The 23,460-nt window shown below is 39.5% G+C and overlaps 1 protein-coding gene across 4 annotated transcripts in view; it reads left to right on the top strand.

Moving 5' to 3' along the window:
- ELMOD1 (ELMO domain containing 1) overlaps positions 1-21,864 on the top strand; it is a 67,032-nt gene extending 45,168 nt beyond the window's left edge. For 2 of the 4 annotated variants that reach the window (XM_019525248.1, XM_019525247.1), the window contains 7 exons: positions 5,128-5,257; positions 9,073-9,206; positions 10,501-10,569; positions 10,858-10,881; positions 13,042-13,092; positions 16,337-16,470; positions 20,514-21,864. In XM_019525248.1, coding sequence (XP_019380793.1) covers positions 5,128-5,257; positions 9,073-9,206; positions 10,501-10,569; positions 10,858-10,881; positions 13,042-13,092; positions 16,337-16,470; positions 20,514-20,686 — 715 coding nt within the window. In that variant the 3' untranslated portion in view covers positions 20,687-21,864. Of the gene's footprint in view, positions 1-5,127; positions 5,258-9,072; positions 9,207-10,500; positions 10,570-10,857; positions 10,882-13,041; positions 13,093-16,336; positions 16,471-18,990; positions 19,239-20,513 lie in introns of those variants that run through there. The other 2 variants (XM_019525250.1, XM_019525249.1) reach the window with 2 other exon arrangements.
- The last annotated feature ends 1,596 nt before the right edge of the window (positions 21,865-23,460 follow it).

The raw sequence follows: 23,460 nt of genomic DNA on the forward strand, positions 1-23,460 counted from the left end.
CAGGGCGGCTAGGATCTGGAACCAACTTCCAAGAGAAGTGGTGCTGGCTCCTACCCTGGGAGTCTTTAAGAGGAGGTTAGATGTACACCTTGCTGGAGTCGTTTGACCCCAGTACTCTTTCCTGCCATGACAGGGGGTCGGACTAGATGATCTACTCAGGTCCCTTCCGACCCTAGAATCTATGAAGCTATGATGTTAGTGACCAAAAGTGGCCAAGGCTGCAGTTTTATTTCTCATTGTAAAATATGTTGTTTCAAAATGAATAGTGATTTGTGTGTGCTTGATTATTTAGGTTAAGTCACCTTCTGAAAATCAGATTCCTTTATAAAATGTCTTTCTGTAAGCCAAATTTGGATGTCTCCTGAAAGAGGTGCTGCTGTTCAATCATTGGCAGTTGAGCTATAGAAGCAGGATTCCCTAAATGAAATATTGAGATGTGTATTATGTGTATCAGCAGTCCCCGCAAAGATTACAATTGTCCCTTCTGAGTTTGAAACCTACAAAGGTAGCTAAAATTGATCTCCAAATACCCCATGTCACTTTTGAGAAATGCTGCTTGATTTTTTTTTTTTTTCCAATAGTGGGTGTCTGCCATGATTTCTTACCTTCTGCAGGATCAAATTCTGTTGTTAGTGTTAATGGCAATAAGTATGATAGTATTTGCCAGTTACAAGGAAAGATAAGGATAAGAGCTGTGGGGTTTAATTTGAGAGAGAGATTTTAAGACTGGCTTGGGTATGACCTGTCTCATTGAAATTAAATTGAACACTGTCTAAATGATCCTGAACAAATGCTAATGATAAATGTTATTCACTCCAGTTGAGAGACGGTATATGCCAGGGGCTTGCTGGGCTGGTTTCAGGTCTGGAGTTTTTTGCCATTTTTTCAGTTCCAGAAGTTATAGACCCATGGCTCTAGAAGTTATGGCCCAATGGTTCTCAACCTTTTTGTACAAATAGAAAATACACAAGTATTTTTGTGCCCTTGAAACACTTATTACACACTACAAGTTAAAGCAGCTTAACAGTCTTAATTTAAAAAAATAGAAATCAGCATCAACAGGAAAATATTATCAGCAATGTCAACATGTGATCCTCCATTACTCCGAAGTGACATTCATCACTGTGCAATTTGCAAATTGCTGATACCCCTCGGTCCTGGCCCATAGCCCCCCATCCTCCCAGTGTGTGGGGCAGGGAGTGGGAGTGTGGGGTGGAGGGGTGGTGTGGGCACAGCTGCAGCCTAGCTACAGAGGCAGGACATGCCTCCACAGCCCAGCAGACAGGACCTGGTGTGGGGCATCAAGACTCATTGCTACTGTCGCCGCTGTCTCCAGGACCCCCATGCAGCCACACGACCAGCAGCGCCAGGAGTAACAGATGGGGAAGGGCCACGCTGACCTCACCTCCTCCTGCCACCATCCGCTTGTTTGCCAGGCCGTGGCTCTACCCAACTGCCATGGCCCGGCCACCACTGCCGCTCCCCTCCAGGCTGCCTACGCTGCCTGCCACTCCACCTCAATTCTGGGGTAAAGCTGCAGCCTGAGGGGAGCAGTGCCAGTGGAAGGAGGGGAGGGCAGCACTCCCTCCCCACCCCTACCACCCATTACTCCTCTCGCAGTCTCCCTACCCCACTCTGCCCTTTTGGTGCCATATCCTGCCCCCTGGCCTGTGGAGGCAGCTTTTGCCTATGCTGGTCTGGCCAGGCTGTGGCCCCATGCCTGCTGTGGGTGCACAAATCTAGGGGGGGGCACATGCCCCCTGATGTGTCATCTATGCTCTCCTGCTCCCCACCCCATAAACTTACCTGCGGGAGTAGCTCTCTGTGCTGCCTGGCTGCCATGTGCACGTGCGTACATGCACATGTACATGGTGCCCCCTGTCTGATCACCCTCCTCCCACTTCCCCCTGCCCCAAGCAGCCCCTTGGAGGCTGGTACTCTGCCAGCCTACAAGGGGAAACCTGTGATTTCCTATGTTTTTTTTCCTGCAAAGGAGAAAATCCATGATTCCATGTTTTTCAGTGATTGTTCACAACACTTTCATATATTCTTATATTCCCCATGTAGGCACACAGTAGCATCCTCTCCTATTTTGTTGTCTTTAGTATATAGATTAAGTGAATCTTCAGCCACGTTAACCTTCTCTACCCTCAGTTCACACCCACTACAGGAGGTTTCTGAAGAACCTGCCATAATTTTAAAAATATGGGCTAACCTTTGTTCCAAGGCTCAAATCTTCTTATGTTCAGTAATTCAAGATTTTCAGTCATCTCAATATAAAGGAAATAATAATTTCCTTATTCAGTGTTATCCCTTCTATCACATTTTCTGTAAGTGCCTGGTGAGACCACCTCTCGGTATACTTTTTATCACAAGACTTCCAGTTGCTCAGAATTTTGTCAGATTTTAACTGTTTAGGTTGAAATTTCCCATGCTGGGTGTGTGTGTCAGCCAGAATTTTTTCTGAAAAATTCCAACCTAAACAGCTGAGCTCTTTCAGTGAGATAACACGATTTATTAGAACTTCAAACTGGTTTTAATCAAAAGAACCCTTCCCCTTGCTTTACACAAGGGACAGGAAATTTGGTGGAGGATTGTGTAGGATGTACCTCTTCCATTCCCCATGAAATCTGGCTAAGTAATGTGACTCTGAAAATCAGTTTGCACAGTACAGATTGCTTAGACCAGCAGTTCCCAAACTGACAGATTGCGCACCACCAATTTAAAACAATACAAACTTAAGTACCACCAGCAACTTTTTCAGTTCAACCTTAAGTACCACCAGCAAATTTTTGTCATACAAAGTAATTATAATAAATCTGTTAATGCATACCACTGTCAGGTTGTCTGCGTGCCACCCACCAGTGGTACCCATACTACAGGTTGGAAACTGCTGGTTTAGACTAATCTCTCCAAAGATTCAGTACTGGATACACTCCATCTTGGTGGAGTGGCTTAAAGCATTTGCTGGTCTTTGCAGCTGAGGGCTTCTGTGGCCTAAGGAAAAGGACCTCTTCCACATGGGACTTTTTTTCTCCTGTGCTCTCCATGCTTCCTCTGCCAGCACTTCAGCAACAAGGAGGGGAAAGAGCATAACTGGAATGTTGGGAGGGTGGGGAGGGAAGGAAGCAGTCCTGGAGCAGGTAGAGTGGCTGATGGTGAAGGGCAGTAGATGATATAGACTGGGACTCCAGTTGCTTTCAGGGAAGTGTGCATACACCTTTAAATAGAAAGTGTGTTTGGTTATATATGCATGTATATATGGCTCAAACTGGGTTTTTAAAAAAAATACATTTAATTCTAATTTGGATAATCACATAGGCTATTTGCAGACATTTAAAAAAAACCTCCAAAACACCTGTGATTTACCAGAAGAAGCAGCGTGTTACTTCAACCTGGCTCTGCAATGTCTGTAAAGATCAGGCACTTCACTAAAGCTGATTCAATCAATTAGATAAAAGCACCAAAACAGCCCTCCTAAAGCACCTGATCCTTACAGACATCGGGTGAGCCAGGTTGAAGTAACACACTGCCTCTTCTGGACATGCACGAAGCTCAGCATGGGAATGTGCTGAGTTTAAATTAAATCACTGGGGTTTTTTGGTTTGGTTTTTTGGGGGGGGGGGGGGTCTTTTTATGTCTGCAAGCACCTATACACTCTACCTTTAATTAGCCTTGCAATTTCATCTATCCATTTTGTCAGCCTTCCAGATCTAAATAATATGGTGTTATTATACACAGCTAAAACACACTGCCATGGCTGTGTATAGTAGTGCAATGAAATGATTCATATATAGTTTTGCACTTTAGCCTGCAACAGAACAAATGGTGCTGTAAAAATGTAAGCTGTAATAAGTGAAGCATAACAGCAGAGGAGGAGGTTTAGTTAGGGCATTGAGGGCCAATATTTTTAGCAGGTATGCCACAGATTAAGCTTGCACCCTTCCATAGTGCTACTTGGAGCTCCTTCCTCTGATTTCTGCTCCCTGCTTGATCCATGGTGTGCTACACACAGTCAGCCTCTCCTATGTGCAGCACGTGTGCCACAGGTTGGCCCCCTCTAGTTTAGGGTATTTCAGGAGTGTATATCTAGGAATAACAGTATGAATTAAGGCAGGAAAATGACCTAACAGTAATAGTTATGACTCTGTAAATATCTTCCAAGGTAAATAATAGAAGTCCTTTCTTACCAGTCATTTAACAGTATGATAGACTGGACAAAGTACTCTAGTGAACTGAGAAGGACAGCCTTGCTTGTGCAGAGGGATGGGCAATCTAAGCTAATTGATCTTCATCTCCTCTGCTAACAACAAAATGAAAACAGTATTGAAATTAAACCAGGTGTACTTTCTGTGCTTTGGTTACTTTGAGGCTTTATGGAAATATGTATTACTTTTTTATAGATGCCTAAATATTCATATGTCTGCCCACAAGAAGCAAAGCATAGTGGTATTTTGTAACATTCGGTATATAATTGTGTTTAATAAGCTATAGAATGTCTTAACATAAAACTGAGTAAATGACCATAATTTAAGCTTTGGAGCATAGTGACTTTGAAATGGTCCATTAAGAATCTAAAATGTTCTAACTTACAGTATGATTAAAAAAATAGAACTGTTATAGCAGTTTTCAGCATGTGAGATAAAAATGACAACCTGAGGGCAAATCCTATAAAGCTTCACAGGCTTCATTAGTTCCAGCTTTTGGCTTGATTATGCCAGCTTTGTGGCATGGAAACAAAACATATATTTTTAGCAATTTTAATCCAATGCGAACTGTTTAGTTCATCATTAGATTCAGAGTTTGCTGAGAAGCTATGGCTTGCATGAAGGGAGAGACAAGACACAGTACTATTAATAGGCATTTACAGCTGCTTCTGTAGTTACAATGAGATTTGACAAATGTGAGGATTAAACTTGAATGGTAAAATTATTAATTATAGAAAGATTCATTAAATGTAATGTTTTCAGAGGAAAAAAACTGATCTCATGAGCACTTTCTACTATAATTAAATTCTGTCAGTGAAGCAATAGTTTATTCACTTCATTTATCTGAAATATATTTAAAGTCAGCCTATACAGTTAACTGCTCTCTACCACATGGCTGTCTGGTTTCTTTTTCACTTAGGTTAGGAGTATCTCTTCAGGCCTGTCTCCTACAGATTGTAGGATACAGAAATCTGATTGCAGAGGTGGAAAAGCTGCGCAGAGAGCCATATGATTCGGAGAATCCCCAGCATGAAGAAATGCTTCTAAAGGTGAGTGCTCAAGTTGTTTTTCTGTGTAATGCTTGATAACTGGTGACTCCTAGTGCATCATCTTTTTAGGCCTCTTGCATTTCTGCAGATATTTTCAATTTCTCTGTAATGCTGTATTCCTCAATGCAGTGTGTGAAGGTGTTTTGGTAAGCAGTTGCACTGCACTGACTTATAAACGTGCAGTCTAGAAAATATTCTGCTGTTAGGACTGGTTTCTGGGTGTCCAGCACTTAATGTGACAGACTGTCTCATGCTCTCATGGACTTTAGCAGTAATTCTGTTGGAATATGTTCAAAAGAAGAGCAATGTTTATTTTCTCCAACATTGTAACAGGGTTTATGTTGTCTAAGCTTAGGCTCAGTTGCTTACCTCAGAAACCAATTGCCATCCGTATTTCAAAAAGCATGTGGTGGGTTGTGCAGTTCTAAAAAAAAAAAAAAAAAAATGTGCATGCACATATGTGTATATGTGGAAAAAATAACCCTGAGTCCTAAGATCATTGATGGAATAGCTGCAGCAGTCAGGCAGCTCTGGATTCCAAGCAGCAGCATAGCAAGCAGGGTTTGCACCCTGGACAAACCCTGCAGTGGAGCTGGGGGGTGGAGGGCATGTAGGGTGCAAGTGTTGGGGAGAGGCAGGAGTCTTACCCCAAACAGTCCCTGGTGGCTGCTGCTGGCACTGCTTGTTCTACCTATGCAGCAGCAGCAGCCTGGTGTCTGTACACTTGCTGCTGCCACTGCCGCCAGGGTGCAGACTCCACCTTGGTGAGGGCAGTTTTTTGGTGCCCCTCCTAAGAGGATGCCCAGGGCTGATGCCCCTCTCACACCCGTGGTTAATACCAAGGTGCAATAGGACAAGAACTGATTAGTCAATTTTACAATGCTGTTTTTCAGAAACAATGTGGGCAATAATCAGGCCAATGAGAATTGTGTTAGAATCACCCTGATTGCTTGGTAAGAAACCTGTGCAGATGCACATACTAGAGCAGGGGTGACCAAGACACAGACATGAACCATGGAAACAAGTCATGCAGCCCATTGAGCTTCTACCAGGTCCAGAATTTTTGACAGCGTGGTGAGCAATGGCATTGTGGTTTTGGGAGCTGCAGCTATTAATGCTGATGTTGCTTGACCTGGTGCCAAATTTCTAGACCCATGTGGCCAGATCCAGCACAGAGTTGTTATCTAGCTGATAGGAGTTCTCATGGAGCTGGAAATTTGGCAATGTAAGGAGCAGTCCACTTGCAAAGTGATTTTCTTGGTAGTCTAAACTCAAGACTCTTGAAAATCTCACTAGGCACCTGTCTGCATCCTTAAGTGGCTAAATACTTCTAAAAATCCAGCCTCCACATACCTACATTCATTTTTAGCCTGTGAAATTAAAGCAATGTAAACTGATTTACCATCAGAAAACAGCATTTATTAATATGGAATACAGCAACCAAATGTCAGAACAGCCTATAAACAACTGCACTGAGGGATAAGGCTAGAGTGATTTGATATCCATTGCAAGGCATCGTCAGTAGACTGGTACAGGTCTTCAGTGCAACCATTAAAATAATAAATAGGACATTTCTCCATGAAGCACACACTAGAGCAGGGGTGACCAAGACATGGACACGGACCGTAGAGCCAAATCATATATACTCACACTTGGGTCTTCAATAAAATTCCATTTATGTCGTAGGTAGTTAACTTCTATTATGTTCAGTACGAATCCTGTACAACATTGTCCAGCTCTATCTTGGTAAGGCAAAGCCAGGAGGTTTAGATGTGGGATTTGTGATAATAAATATGTTAATAATGTCAACTGTGTTCCATTGCTGGATCCATTTTTCCGTGATGTAAAGTTTTCGTCATTCAGCTCTTTTTCCACACTCTGAAATGGCCTTCTTAACTTAAGACTTGGCATAAGGGGGTCATTAAGTTCCTCAAAAACTTATTATTCAACTGGTGGTGAATTGAATAATAAGCATTTTTTGTAGTCTAAAAGTAGCCTGTTTATCAGGAAAGTTATAAGATAGAACAGAAAGCCAAGGAACAAGAACGGACCTGCAATACCTGTTTGGGGCAGGAGTGGCCTACCCCATACCACTCTGGTTGACTCTCAACTGAGTGAAACAATGAGACTCATAACAGGTACTTGCAGATCAGAAAACAATGTAAATATTTTAAACAGAAAAATGCTTTCTGTTGTTGAAGCATGGACATGAGTATCTGGCTTCCTGTATTCACCTTTCATGCAGCCAGTATATCAAACATTAGTTTACAGCTTTTTTTTTTTTTTTTACTATGGGCGTAAAGAAATGCTGAAGAGCACTGTCTGGGACTTGGATTTGGTTTTCAGTACACACCAGAGAAAATTCAGTTAGCACTTCCTCATCATGTTTACATATTCTGATCCAAGTAGTCTTTCTAGTGGGAGATTCTGCAAGTTCTTAATGCTTGTTATGTATTTGTGTTTGCTAGGAGGACACTTTCTAAGAATTATCCAGTGTTAAAGACCAACGTATTGAATTCTGTTACTGGCTGCCTAAGTAAGAGCTGGAAAATGTGCCTTAAGCAGCTTGTTCTATTTATGACCATGATAACACTGGAAGTATTAAGGCCTACGTGGCTTAATTTTTAAAAAGTTGAACAAAAGGTTGATGCAAAATATTTTTAAAAGCATTTTGAATTCTAGGATATGAAGTTTCTAAAATACTATAAATTACAAAGCTTTCCAAGAACCTTTTTCCAATTACTCAGTTGGTTTAATAAAAGATACCTCATCTACTCACCTTGCCTGCCTAAGTTTTGGAATTTCAATTTTAGGTATTTGGTGACTTTTTGCACTTCAAGTAGGCTTTTTTCACTTTGTGTATGTACTTCTTGAGACATTGCTTGAGTGTACAGGGAGCAGAAGATTCAGAGATGGTAGATGTTTTTAGAGTAACAGTTAACTTCCCTGTTTATGTTGGAATTTAAAAAAATGTTGAAGCTGTTCTCCTGCTTTATGATATTATAGATAATATACACATTGCCTGCATCTTATCAGGCATATCAAGGGAAATTATATGCTCTTCCTGGATGCCCTTCTCTGTAGTATCTAGGAATGAAATCCCCTGGGGATATAATCCGTAAACAATTTAAATGTGGTGATTTTAATAAGTTAAATAGCACTGTAACCAAAAATGTATATGAAAAGGATCCTTTCCTTTAATTAGCTTTAACCACTTCCAAATATAGTAGATGGCAATGAAGTTAAATGGGCTTGAAGCAGCTGAGGATTTGGCTTATTAAATTATTTTTCCTTTTGATTTTTGTGAGCTCAGTGAATGAGTTGTTTCTGAATTAAAGAATGAAGCTGAAATATGCTATTCTTGTGTAGATGTTTCTGTTATAGTCTGTTTCTGATTTCCAGTGTAATATTAGCCAAGTCAGCAGTCTCAATTTCTGATAGATTATTTTGAAAAATGCCTAAGAAAAGATTGCTGCAGACCTAAATTAAAAGAGCAGATTGCCTTCTAATGTCAGTGTTTTACAGCAGAATGCTAATCTACGACACTGCTTGTAGATACAGCTTCCATTTTAACAGAAAGTGTAAATGAACATGCCTTTGTGAGAATTTGTACAACAGCTTGTATAAAATCAAAAAGGGTTTTCTGTTGGCCAGTTGCAATTTAAAGAAAAGTTTTTAGGGGGTGGTACATGGCCAGAGGTTCTAGTTGGCTGACCATTGCATTTAGAGAGATATATATAGGATTGGACAGAGTGCTTTATAAAAAGGAAGCCATGCATAGAAGGCTGATCTTTATTTACCTGTAATATTTCTAGTTATGGAAATGTTTGAAACCTGATTCCCCACTGGAGGCTCGCATTTCAAAGCAATGGTGTGAAATTGGTTTCCAAGGTGATGATCCTAAAACAGATTTTAGAGGGATGGGACTTCTAGGATTACATAACTTGCTGTAAGTATCTATCTGTGTATCTACCTATTTGTACTTGAGATCTGAATTAATGGAAGGAGCATTACAGCTTCAGTTCAGATGCTGGTCTTGCAATTAAGCGTTTTAGGAATTACGCCTCTAAAGACTTTTATCTCAGAAGAAGCAATTGCCAAAAAAAATTATTTTCCTGGAATATAATTGATTCTTTAAAACACACACAAGCACGCACAACTTTTTTACAGTCAATGAATCTTAGACAATGTCATGATTTTCATCTGTAATTCTACTTCCAACTTTGTATTTAGACTTATTATAAAACTTCTAATAAGAACAAAAACCTTTCCATTAGGCAAATAGTATTTCAGTTATAGTGTTCTTTGTACTTTGTTTCTATTTTATATCTAATACCATTTAATAAATATCATTATCTTCTTTTATATAAAGGTGTGTGTTTGAGTTTGCTCCTTTTTGAGAATTTTATTCGGACTGGTTGGAACACAAAAAGTGGACACTATCAGTTCTGTCACTACACCACTTTTTCATCATTAATACTGAGTGCTGAAATAATTACAATAGCTGTCTATTTATTCATCTATTTGTTGTTGTGTCTGGCAATACTAAACATAAAATGTGATCACTAATAATGATAATGATTGGATTAGATGACCTCCTGAGGTCACTTCCAATCCTAATTTTCTGTGATTCTAGGATCTCTGCCTCTCCAAACCCTTCTAGCTATCTAAGATTATTGAAGTATTTTATGAACATTTAATAAGCTAATCTTCCTCATGTCCCTGTGAGTTTGGAGAAATATTTTCTCCATTTTATAGACTGAAGAATACTGCATAATTCAGCAAACCTCTCTGTAACAGTCCGTGGTAGACCTTCGCAAAGAATTTAAGATCCTGGCTCCTACGCTTGGGTTTTGGCAACAATAAGAATCTTACCTATTGCTTTCTGTTTCATTTTGTACTCTGATGGTAGTCATCTTTGCTAACAAAGGACTGAATTGGAAATTTGCAAAACCTAAAAGCATGAGCTGTAACATCTTGAATTCTACACCTAAGGCCATACTATTTCTATAAATCGGGCACATAGAGAGGAACCATCAACACGTATTCATTAATGGGTTAGATTCTCACAGTGGTGTGCTTATGTATATACTTTGATTGTGTTGTAAATGGATTATAAGTTGAGCAAAACACCTGACTGTTCAAAAGAGCAGGGACTCTGAGACGTTTACAGCTCACTGTGCTTAAAAAGCCCTGCCTATTTTCCCAAATGACGCTAAATATTTAAATGTGTGCATCTGCAGATATTTTGCCGAACGGGACACTGCTATTGCTCTGCAAGTTCTCTCTGATTCCCTTCAGCCAAAATACAGGTAATGCTTGAGGCCAGAAATAAATTGGCTTCATAGAAATGCTGTGCTGGCAGTTCTTATTAAACTTGTGTGCTTGAGTATTGTCATATGCTGTCTATCTCTGAAGTATCTTTGTTCTGACATTTAATTGAATTGGAGAGACAAACTGATGGACTTCATGTGTTGAGTCCTACATATGATTTAGTTTTTACTGTTAAATATTTATTTTATTCCATATTCTTCTAATTTTATGCTCCTTATATTTTTATTTGTCTTTCTTTTAATTCTCTTTCATCTTTCACAATGAAGGGAAGTCACTAAAAAGGAGCTAAGGTATTTTTTTCTTTTCTTTCAGTTTTGTGAGACTTTACATGTAAATAAAGATCCAACCACACTCCCATAAACCCAACATATTCTTAGATTTTTGTATAAAATTTAAGAGGAACTAATTTAATTTATCACATTTTCAACCTAAATTATATGGTAGTCACCAAATTTGACTAGCAATTGTGTTCAGTTAATATGCATAAGAATTAAAAATTGGTCCTGTTTTTATTGTAGCTAAATTTCATAATCTTTTGTAGGTACAAATGCTCAAACACTTCTTATAAATGAAAGATCTGGCAACTTTAGCTTTCTTTTAATTCTTAAGATTTTTTTTTCAGTTTTTAAACACATCCTGGTTCCTATGACTATGACTTTCTGGTCATAAGTGTTTGCCAAATAGTTTAGTTTAAGAGTTTTTAGCTTAAGGAGTTAACCAATTCATTGTCAGCTTTACTGTTCATTAACAGGGATTACCTGGGCATGTTAGTGATTCTATACCAGGTCAGACAAATGATCTGTTGAGTCCAGTATCGTGTCTCTGAGTAGCCACTGCCTTAGTAGAAGGTACAAGTAGCTTATAGTGGGCTATTATGGACTAGCCTGGCTGTGCAAAAATTTCTTCCTACCCAAATTACTTAAATCCCCTGAAGGATCAGTTTTACCTTTAAACTATTAATGGCTTTTATTACAGATTTTCTAAACTCTTGGCCACTAACATGCCTTTTTGATTTTGTGAACTTCAGAGGAAATAATTTTTCAGTTCTCAGAAAAATTGCGCTAAACGCTTAGACAATTCAATACGGAAAAAATAAAGATCTCAATTAAAAGCTGTAACTGTTAACTAGGTTTACATGGCAAATTGTGTTTGGATTAGGTGCTTGTCTGTATTGGGATACGTCTCAGCGTAGCTAACAGTGTAGGCCCTGTGTGTTGAGTGGCACAATTGTGCAACAGGAAACATGAACTCTAGTAGTAGCTTTCATTCATATGTCATGTGTTCAGACATGTTTTGGAATGCTTTGTGTTCTCATGCATGATGACAGCCCTTGAAGGAGTATCCACAGATTTATAATGCATCTTGTGGATTGTGATGCTTTAAATGTTTTCTGGTGTGGTGGTTTAACAGCAGTGTTGGTGTTTGATGTGTTAGTTATCAATGTTGTTTCTGTTTTTGCAGATGTGTATTACTTGTCCAGATCCCTGATATTCCATCTTTTATTTAATATTTTATTTTTGTCATTCCAAGATATCATTGATCCTATGCTACCTACCACTAAAATAAAATACCTTTTAAATCTATTCTTAAAAATGGTGTGTTTCCTTCATAAGTCTGCATATATAATATTTTCTCCTCCTTTCTTTCACTTCTGTTGAGTTCCTTGGAGTGTTGCTTACACAGTTCAGTCCAGGCAAATAACACCTTTTAGCTGATACTTGTAGTATGTATCAAATATCCTTTTAATAGAAATCTTTCCATTGTCACACAATAGTTTATAAATTATTGCTTACGTTAGGTTTGTAAATTAAGTGTTTCTTTCTGAATCTGTCTGTTTTAAGTGGCACATAACCTTTCAAAAGCTGTTCTATATTTCATTGTAATTTAATATATATAAAATATGGTTGCTTAATATTTCTTAAATTATAGCTATTAATTCAGTCAGATAAACAAAAAGTGTATTTATTAAGGGGTCTCATCTGTTCAGAACTGCAGGAGTACTACTGTTTCATTTTTTTCCAGTGGTTCATGTCATGTGTATCCTGGAGAATACCAAAGACTATCACCATCTTTGAGCAGACCAAAAAAAGAGGAGGGTTTTCAACACTTATTTTAAGCTTAAGTTTAGCTGAGGCCATCTATCTTTGTGGGATGAATAGATTAGAATTGATTTTGAGTGGAACTGTAACCTTGTCAGAGGTGCTACTCAGATTGCACTGCTGAGAGCAGCGTATTGCTGGTGATAAAGCAAGTAAACTAATCTCACTTTAAATGTTTTACACCTATTTGATCAAAATAGGATACAGTCCTTCCGGTCACAGGAGAAGCGAGCTACAAATAGATGGTTTAACTGAACTTAAACTCAGCCTGTGCTAGACAGTGTCTAGAATAAACTTAAAAGGAAATATATATCAATAATGGTATATGGTAACATTTGATATTTTTTTCAGCCAGTTCAGCAAAGCAGAATGGGAGAGGAAAAAGTTTGATAAGGCAATTGGGTAAGTTTTAACAGTTCAATTTTTAAGTTGATAGAAGCACACCTCCTTCTCATAGAATCATATAAGTCGGGTCGGAAGGGACCTTATAGATCTTCAAGTCCGACCCCCTGCCAGGGCAGGAGAAAAAAACTGGGCTCAAATGATCCCAGCTAGGTAGGCATCAAGCCTCCTCTTAAAGACCCCCAGGGTAGGAGCCAGTACCACTTCCCTTGGAAGTTGGTTCCAGATCCTAGCCACCCTAACTGTGAAGTAGTTCTTATGGATGTCTAATCTAAACCTACTCTCTAACAGCTTGTGGCCGTTATTCCTTGTTATGCCAAGGGGCACTAGGGGAAACAAAGTCTCACCCAAACCCTTCTGGTCCCCCCCTAGTGAGTTTACAGACTGTCACCAGGTCCCCCCTCAGCCTTCTCTTGTGAAGGCTGAACAGGTTCAGGTCCCGCAGTCTCTCATTGTAGGGTCTGCCCTGTAGTCCCCAAATCATGTGGGTGGCCCTCCTCTAGACCCTCTCAATGTTGTCCACATCCCTCCTGAAGTGGGGCGCATAGAACTGGACACAGTACTCCAGCTGTGGCCTGACCAGTGTTGCATAGAGGGGGAGGATTACCTCCTTGTCCCTGCTAGAGATGCACCTCTGGATGCACGACAAGGTCCGGTTAGCCCTACTGACCATGACCTCGCATTGTCGTCCCATGTTCATCTTGGAGTCAGTAATGACTCCAAGATCCCTTTCTGCCTCCGTGCTCTCAAGAAGGGAGTTTCCTATCCTATAAGTGTGCTGCTGGTTACTACTGCCCAAGTGCAGCACCCTGCCCTTGTCAGTATTGAAGCGCATCCTGTTTCTGCTAGCCCACCCCTGTAACCTATCCAAGTCTTGCTGCAGTCTTTCCCTCCCTACTAGCGTGCTCACCTCACCCCAAATTTTGGTATCATCAGCGAATTTAAACAGGGTGCTTTTCAGTCCATCGTCCAAATCGCTGATAAAGAGATTGAACAGCGCGGGCCCAAGGACTGAGCCCTGGGGGACTCCGCTGCCCACTTCTCCCCAGGTTGAATATGACCCATCCACCACCACCCTCTGAGTGCGACCCTTCAGCCAATCTGCAGTCCATCTGACTGTGTAGGCATCAATGCCAGTCACCCAATTTTTTAATGAGGATGGGGTGGGAGATGGTGTCAAAGGCCTTGCTGAAGTCCAGAAAGACTACATCATTCTCAGTGATTATTGATTAGATACAAATCTGTCCTTGCATTAAAAATTGTATTTCTTCCTGCTTTAATGACATTTCTGCACATACAAGCATAAAACAATGGCAGGTGTTTTAATCAATGCATGGCTAAGATAGCTAAGGAACAACTAATTGCCTGCGCCTTGCAACAAAAAATGACTTGTCGCATACCCTGGAGATGTATGTCATTATATACTCTTATGAAGATCTGAATGTAATGGATCTCACTTTCAACATTCTCACAGACATCAATTCAGGCTTATTCGCCCCTAAAAGTTACATCTGGGAATGAAGACCAGCGTAGCATTTTTAGTTGCAATTTTGACATGACTGCATTACTCAAGACTGCATTACTCTGCATTACTCTGTGACTTTCTAAACTACTATCACTAGGAATAGTTTGTGACCTGAGCCATAAACAAGTAATATTTTAATACCAGTGGTAGAATATTTACTAGAACAATAGGGATGCCTTAAACTTCATTTCGGGTCTCAGTGTGTATATCCTCATTTTATTGCTGGCTGCTTCCAGCTTATTTATTTTTCTGTGCTTTTACAACGGTTTTTAGACTGAGTCGTTTAGTGAAACCAATTCTTCCTGCCCCCAACAAAAAGATGTGATCCTACAGCAGTGGCTTGGTTTTCTTAAGCTAATGTTTTTATATGTTAAAGGTTACAAAAAAGAAAGGTACTAAATATCCACTTAAGTTCCTAGTGGCATGTTTATAAAAGAAAACTAGGGAAAAATAGTTGCCTTATCACACCATATAAGAAAAACATTTTGGCTTCTTCCCCTTCACATCAGCACGTGCTATGATCAGCTTCTGCTGCCTGAGAAATTCTGCCTTGTTCCCCATATTGCCACCCCCAAAAAAGGCTGATTTCCTTTTGTTTGTTTGCATCACAAGTTATGGAGTAACTTCATTTTTCTTTGCCTATTTTGGCAAGTAGTAAAAAGCACCTTCTTAGATGATTGACTTTCTTAACAGTATAATATGTTTTCCGATTAATTCATTTAAAGTTTAACAGAGAACATCCTGTTATAAATGTTATACAACAATCCTTCTGTGAACCCAGAGACTTTTAATAAGTAGCCCTTATTCCTCCTCTACAATAGTGGTTTTTAAACTTCCTAGAGTCATGGAACCCTTCCATGTTAGTTCCTTTGCTACAGAACCCCTACCCCTGGCTCCGCAGGCTGTGAGAGCTGACATGGAGCCAGGTGGCCCAGCCCAGCAATAGCAATGCAATGCCTTCTGCCCTGCTCTGCCATTACCCCCAGTTTCTTTTTTACAGAACCCCTGACGGTTATCAGGTTTAATCAAACACATTGTGAAAACGACTGCTGTACAAGAATTTTTCTCTGTTGCTGCAGTGAAAATGACTAGTTTGATGCCTAAACTATTTTTAACATAGCATGGGACATTATCATATATAGAATGTATGGGCATTTTTATACGTGCTCTGGGACGCAGCAATGGGCACTTTAATTAGTGAGCTGTGCTAATTAAAAGCTCCCACGTGTCACATGTAACAGCATCAACGTGCATCCCTGTGCTGAAAAAATGGTGGCGGGCACTTTGAACTAAAGCTCATCGTGTTTTATTTCAAAGTGCATCAGTCATTTTTTCAGCATAGAGATGTGCTGTGATTCTGATACATGTGATGTGGAAGGCTGCCAGAATGCATCAGTTTTCGTGCTCCAGCAGATTTGATCAATTGAGTCTGCTGTGATGCGCTGAATTTCCAGCGCGTCGGAGCAGTCTCCATGCTTGTGTATAGAAGCCCTGTTATTCTAGATAGTACATTTGTACTATAATGGATAAATATTCTCATGTGTTATAATTTTAAGAATATCATTAGATAAAAGAGTAAACACAGCACTGAAGAATTAGCCATAAGCGTTTAAATCCATTGTGCATTTGAGTTGATTCTAGTTGCTTAATTTCTTCAGCCTTTAAGCATCTAATAGGAAACACTGGCAACTTCTTACAAGTGCTGTTCTTTTCTTCCAGTTACTCTTTTGCTATTGTTGGCATTAACATAACAGACCTTGCATACAACCTGTTGGTGAGCAGTGCTCTGAAGACCCATTTCTACAATGTGGCTCCAGAAGCTCCGACCTTTGCCCATTTCCAGCAGACGTTCTGTAAGTTTCCTTTGGATTTCCATTACCAAGTATACATATTTTTATTTTCTTCCTTTCGATCAGGAGTTTCCAAACTGAGGTACGTGTACCCCTGCCCTGAGGGTATGTGAAACATCGCTGGGGGTACGTAGGAGAAATTTTGTAGTGGGAGATTTAATTTTCATTGGAATAATTGGCTTTAAGGGGTTAAAATATAAAATGCATGCTGGTAGGGGTGCACAGGCAGCTGATAGATCTGGAAGATTTTCTTCACAATAACAAAAAGTTTGGGAACATCTGCTTTAGGTCATTTGAGGTTGCTGAATCGCATGAAACGCTGTTAGCACAGCCCTGATACTCACGTCCCAATCTCTCATTATCTTTGTAAGATTTGTCCCTTGAAGCGAAGCATAGTTCTACTACTTGTGCATTGTTCTGCAAAATGGATATGTGGTACAATTTGGGGGCTCAGGGGGGGAAGGGGGAATTTGGGAGGGCCAAATCAATGTGACCTTCCTATCTATGTAAATCAGTCCTCAGACCATGGAAGTGGATTTCAAAGGGTTTCTGTTATCTGCCCTTCTTACCAAGTTCTGTCATTTTACATCCACAGTTTTCCCCTCACCCCTGAAATTATCTTTTTTCTTTCCTTTGTTTCATTGACATATTTTTCCAGCCCTGTCTCTTGAGCTGTAGTCCTTGCATTCTCTCTGCGGTGCTTAAGTGTAATGCATATGTGATGGGGAAATCAGTACAGGGCAAGGCCTCAAGGTGATAAATAAGAGTGGTGGGCTGAAGCGTCAGGTTGCTGGAATGCTTTAAAAATGTAGTTTGGCAATAAATGCTCTCGCTGTAAATATAGAGACTTGGGATGGAAAACAGGTCATGTATTATCTGAACTTAACATAGTCGGTGGTTGTGAAGTTCATCTCGGTGCTGTGATGCTGGCAACACCAGAACCAGCCAGCTCGCCTCATTTTCAAAGCTTTTGGTAATCCATTTTGCAGCTGCTGTTAGAGCCTTGAAAATGAGGGAAGATAGCCACAAAACTAACTAGCTTTTGTGATTTTAAAGACTTCTAATAGCAGCCCTTTGACAGCTGCTTCCTGTTCACTGTTTGTGGCACAGGTAGTTACAGGGGAATACAGGTAGTTACAAAGTAAATAGACAGAGGCACAACTGGATGTTTGAGCACCCTGGGTGGCAGCAGCTCATGGGGCACTGTCAGTGGCTCCACTGAAGCGGCAGTGCAACACAGCTGCTCTTACCCAAATACACAATAGAGATCCTGTTCCTACTGGACAGCCTTCCAATATCTTATCTCAGTCAGTGAATTGTGAAATTAATTTTAGGTTTAAGGCAAACTTCACATAGAAATGGTTAATCAGCAGTGAATCCAAGCATTTGAAATAGCTTTTCTCAGGGACAGAGCAGGTTTTACTCTTTACACTGTGCATTGATTAGTTTCATCAAATAACTTTGTGATGTTCTGTTTTGTTCTGGTAGTGGCTGACCTGGATAAGACCATGTTTTCTCTTCAGTGTTGTCACAGCTTCAGAGTTTTGCCAACTCTTGTAACTGAGGAGTAATTTTTGCTCCAGCCACCAGGTGTCAGCCTTCTTCCGGCACAGCAGAGCTTTCTGTTCCCACCTGCTGCTGTCCTACAGCTGCTTACTCCACTCCCTGTTTTGTGCCTCTATCTAAGAGCTCCCTGGCCAGGCATGCAGAAAGAGTGCAGTGAGCATCCTCTCCCCTTAATTGATACAGGATTAAGAAGATGGGGTATGTTTTCTAGGATGGCTGAGGTGAGAGTAGGGGATTCTGGGAATAGGAGGGGCTGGAGTCATCCCAGAATGGGAGGACTGTGTGTGGTAATCATCTCAGGATCCTGGGGAGTGAAGAGGTGGTGTTTTCTCTGCTCTGTCAGGGATTTGATCATAAACAAAACCATCATTTCTTTTTAAAAAATTTTTAAGCAAGTTTCATTTTTAATGATGAAAGGGTAGGAATCAACTTTCTGAATGTTTTTATTCATGGCTGAGTTTGACAGCTCTATATTCCTCCGTGCTGTTTTTCCCTGCACTTTACAGTCATTCTAAGCTTCTACTGATTGAATACGGCTGAGAAAAACCAAGACGCAGTTAGGCTGCAGTAAGTTCCTGCAGGCTGTACATCTCAATTGAAAGTCAAAATTACAGTCCTCAGCAAATACTCATTTTGGGCAAAAGCACTAGAGGCTTTGACTTTCCAAGAACTGGAGCAAAATGTCCTTATCCACACTCATCCAGGCCTCCTAGACTTCAATTAGGTTTGAATGGGTGGAGCCAAGTGCAGAATTTTGCCCAGTGTTCCCACAGCAGTGCTGAAATCTGTGACATGGTAAGCAATGCCCTAAGCTCTACCTGAAGCTCCTTTGGACCTATCAAAAATAATCACACACACAATACCAAGCCACTCTCCCTGCTGTGCAAATAACACTACCACTTTCTACCTACTTCAAATTTTTAATGAAAGGGGTTTTAGATTATTTTTTTCTTTCAGAGAGAAATCTCCCAGTTTTAGGAAGAGCATCTGACTGTCCCATTAAAATGGCTTAGTTGATCATCTCATCTTTGGCATGCAGTGCGTAGCTTGTAAAAATTGGCTGAAGTGAAAAGAATAGAATAAGATGTTGTTCCAAAGTACAGAGGGAGAAATGTATATAATAAAGGAGTCCTGTGGTATGTCACTCTGTTATGCTTGTTCGTGATGTGCTAAAATAAATTGATAAGAAATTACCTTAAAAAACTCATCTGCCTGTCTGCTTTTTTGAACAGTGATGGATATATGCACATGCTTAGGGTGTGTTGACTTTCAGTGTTTTGCTGAATCAGAATAAAGAAGAACCATTTGGATATGTATCTTGTTACCCACAAGCCATGCTGTTTCTTGACACAGGGCTTTATGCTGGCAAAGGTCCATGTCCAGAACACTGAAGGAAGTGATATAGGACTTCCAGATAGTCACAGAGGGAGCAAACAAAAATAAATCTTAATTTGTCTTGTGTGCCTTGAAAAATGCCAGTTTTGAATAAACATCAGAAAATGTTTCTAACTACCATTTCCCCTGTGCAAGAGGCAGTTTTCAAGGTTAATATCTCATTTTTGCTCTTGGCCTTTGCCTAGCTGAGATTATCTGTAACAACAATTTACCAGAAGCCGTTAATTTGTTGAAAAATACATAAATGTAATATTATTCGACTGTTTCTTACAAGGATCCAATCTTTACATGTTGGTTTTAAAGTGCATGTTTGAAACATATATATTAAATTGTGTTATGTTAAAAAGCAAGGGCCTGTTCAATAAATGTTTTATAACAGACATTTCCTTGGAAGCTGTTTTTAATATGAGCCTTGTTTCACAGATGAAAATGAAATAAGCAAAGGAGACTGGGAACAGACTTGGTCTTATTAATAATGCCAGCTCTCTTTATTATATTTTTATACTCATGACTTTTTTCATGTTAAAGTCTATTTCATATTTTACTTCTCCAACCAAACGCTAACAGCTCATTAACTGCATGTCAGCAGATGAGAGAGTTACTAATTGTATTTATTGGAAAAAATGAGTAATAAATACATAGGCAAAAATTCAGTAATTTAAGTTTGTTAATGCTTTTCAAAAATGCTTTCCTAAAATCAGGCTCCAATTCAGGAAAAAATCCCTAGTCATTAAAGCTTTTTAAAATACACAATTAAATATTATCCTGAATTGAGGCTCCAATCCTGGTGTCACATAAATATACTTTCCATGATTAGGAAGTGAATTATGCTAATTACATTTCTGTTGCTAACGTATCTTTGCAAGTGACTTTCTTTAATTACTTCAAGAAACATCTTGAAGGCATTTTTCATGTGGGTATGCTCTGTTCCTTATTTTCTTAGTATGTCATGAAATACGTCAGACTTGCCCCGACACCACAGTGTCCATTATAATTTCTAACTGCAGTGTTTGCTGTTCTCTACATAAAAGGGACTAGCTTTTGCTACCTTCTAATTTCTTAAATATTCAAATATCTTTTATTAGGTTACTTGATGCATGAATTCCATAAATTCTGGATTGAAGAGGATCCACTGGACATAATGGAGTTTAATCGTGTGAGAGAGAAATTTCACAAGCGAATCTTAAAACAACTCCAGAATCCAGATATGGCTCTGTGCCCTCACTTTGCTGCCTCAGAAAGCTTAATCAACATGTAGTCATTCAACTGATTTGATTTGAAAACACTGCCTCACTCTTGTATTAGATCATAGTTTAGACCATCACTGACATGCTGAATGACCATGGCGATTGTATGCATGCTTTTTGGTGCATTATTCATCTATTTTTGTCATAAATACTAGATCCCCTGGCACTTGTCTTTCCAGGGGTTTCTCATTAAACGGGTGCTCATATTGCGGCATTATGCAGTGTTACATTCTGAATTCAGTGTTACATTCAGGTATTGAGAGTTTTCTATTTTTTTAGACTTTTTCCCATAATTTCTCATTGAATTGTATTTCTCTAGCTGTGTTTTGTATATGTGGAATCATTAGCTGGATCTTGTACTGTGCAAGCTTTTTAACTTATTGATATGTTTTATGACAACTGTTGACATTTCAAGCAAAGTACATGTTTGGACCTTATCTAGAAGATAATGTATGCAACCTTAATCAAATGCAGACAAACACATTAAAGTCCAGATTTTTCCATGCAACCATACGTGCTTCATGAAAAATCAATGAGGCTTATGAGATACAAACTTCAGTGGGAACCAATTTGTTTAAAATATGCAGAATTTCAATAGGACTCCACAGCTGCATGAATCCCAAATAAGCTGAAGACTTTATTGCATTTATAGTGAAGAGAAAATACATTCATCATAACTGAATACTGGAAGGGGTCACCTTCACAAGAGGTTGCATAGGGCGAGGACTCCCTCAAGCACATCTAAATTCTGGTGCGCTGCTTTGGAAATGAGAGGGTTCACATTTCGCATATCAGTGGGTGACATGATTTGGTAGTGTGCTGCTTGGCACGTCAGGGGAACAAATAGAAAAAAATACTGAAATGTTTGCTTTGTGGTGTTAACTGTGCTCCTAAGAACTATGAGAAGTAATTGAATGGGCAGGTTTAGAAGAAAAACATAATAGTTTCCCAAGACTGCTTTAAAAATATAGGGAAAATTGATTTTTTTAAAAAGTGTCTGATGCTCTGATGATGTGTAGCATACGGAATAGTATTTGCCATGGCATTTCATACCCATGGTATTTTTTTACCTTCTAAACAATCAATTTTAGTATTAGATGTTTGTGTAATCACTTGCATACTGAGATTAAATTTTGAGGATTGCTCAATGACTTGTGAATTATATGAATAAATTATATGTCATTCTAAAGAGGAAAAGAGCGTGGATTTTATTTCTAATGTATGTAATAAATGCTTCTCTGCTTCCATGGACTGAGTGGGAGGGGTTATAATCGGTTTAGAGGTGCCTGTCCTTAGCAAATGTGAAGAGCAATTTGGGCCTGGTCCAGAGCTCCTTAAAGATTTACTCTTATGCAACTCTTACTGTGGACTCTGATATGTTTTATAGCAGACTTTGTCAGAGGATCCCAACACTTTGTTCATGAAGGGGCACTTGATGGGTGGGACAGTTACGTTGGACATCACTAACAAAATGAGTCTCTGATGTACTACTTTTATGTTCGCTACATGTAACATAAAATGCCTGATGTGTATACAGTGTTACCCAAAGGAGAATCACATGGCTGCTGCTACAGTTTGTCAGTTACTACTGAATTGCCAGTGGATACAGCGTGGCCAATCAACTGGTTCTGTCAAGGGCTGCCACTATTAAAAAGGCCGTTTGCAGGCCACATAAAGGCTCACAGGCTGTGAGTGGCATATCAGCTATACGTCAGAAGCTCCTGCCCTCAATTCTTTATAGAGGTGGTTATTCTTCCAAACTGATGTGACCAGACACTTAGAAGAGGATTAGCTTTTTCAAAAAGGCTCTTGTAGATTTTGATGCTGTCATTTCATTGCTTCACAGAAATAGTACAATATGGATCACAACTCCTACTTAGAGGTGGATCATGCCATGTTTTCATAGGCAATACTCCCATTGGCACTGGGATTTTTCTCCAGTGGCCTTAGAAACTAGACAGAATCAGAACCCCCAGCATCTCTTGCTTATAAGATTCACTAAAACAAATGAAATAAGATGACGTGCATTTCTGATTATTTCAGAACTTGGTAGGCAGCAAGTTGGAAAGAGGCTGCCTACAACACTAGAATGAGTATTGACACCTATACATATCAGAACCTGTGTTTGAAACTTTTTTTTTTTTCTGCATCAGTCTTGGGGTAAGAAAAACATCAAAAGTAGGGGCCAAGGCTATAATTTTTGTTGCTTTCAAACTCCACTGCTTCCCTCATCCTCAGTCTTACTCATTTTACAAAACTGAAGTTCAGGTTGAGTATCTTACTCCTAGTTGCAGCCTGTTGAAATTTTAAAACAAATTCTTTAATCTTCTATTTGAATTTATGCGGGGGAGAGTCTAGGTTAGCATTACCTTTTTAATGGTGTAACCTTCACAGCACTAGTGTGTTACATCCCAAGGTACTCTCTGCATTTTAGTTTAAAGGATAGCATCTAGTCAGATAGTACAGTAATGATCTGAATGTTTTGGATGATTAGTTCTGTCTCTTAAGGAGAGCATTTTCAGAGAAATGGCTTTGATTAAGCTAAATATGTAACTCCCTTTTTGCCTTAGATACCTGTCATATTCTTATTAGACCCTGTGAATCCTGTCCCCTATTTACAGTCTACCGTTTACCTCAGTCTTGACCTGCAACCTTGTGTTCTTCCAATTCCTGACTCACCTCGTACTAAATACAACATTGCTGCTCAATCACAAACAATATATCATTTATTAGACCAACTAAATAGTTGGAAAAATTGTTCTTTACAAGCTTTAGAGCATAAACA

Source organism: Gavialis gangeticus, unplaced genomic scaffold, assembly GCF_001723915.1.
Source record: "Gavialis gangeticus isolate Ggan-Ray unplaced genomic scaffold, GavGan_comp1, whole genome shotgun sequence".
Lineage (NCBI taxonomy): Eukaryota > Metazoa > Chordata > Crocodylia > Gavialidae > Gavialis > Gavialis gangeticus.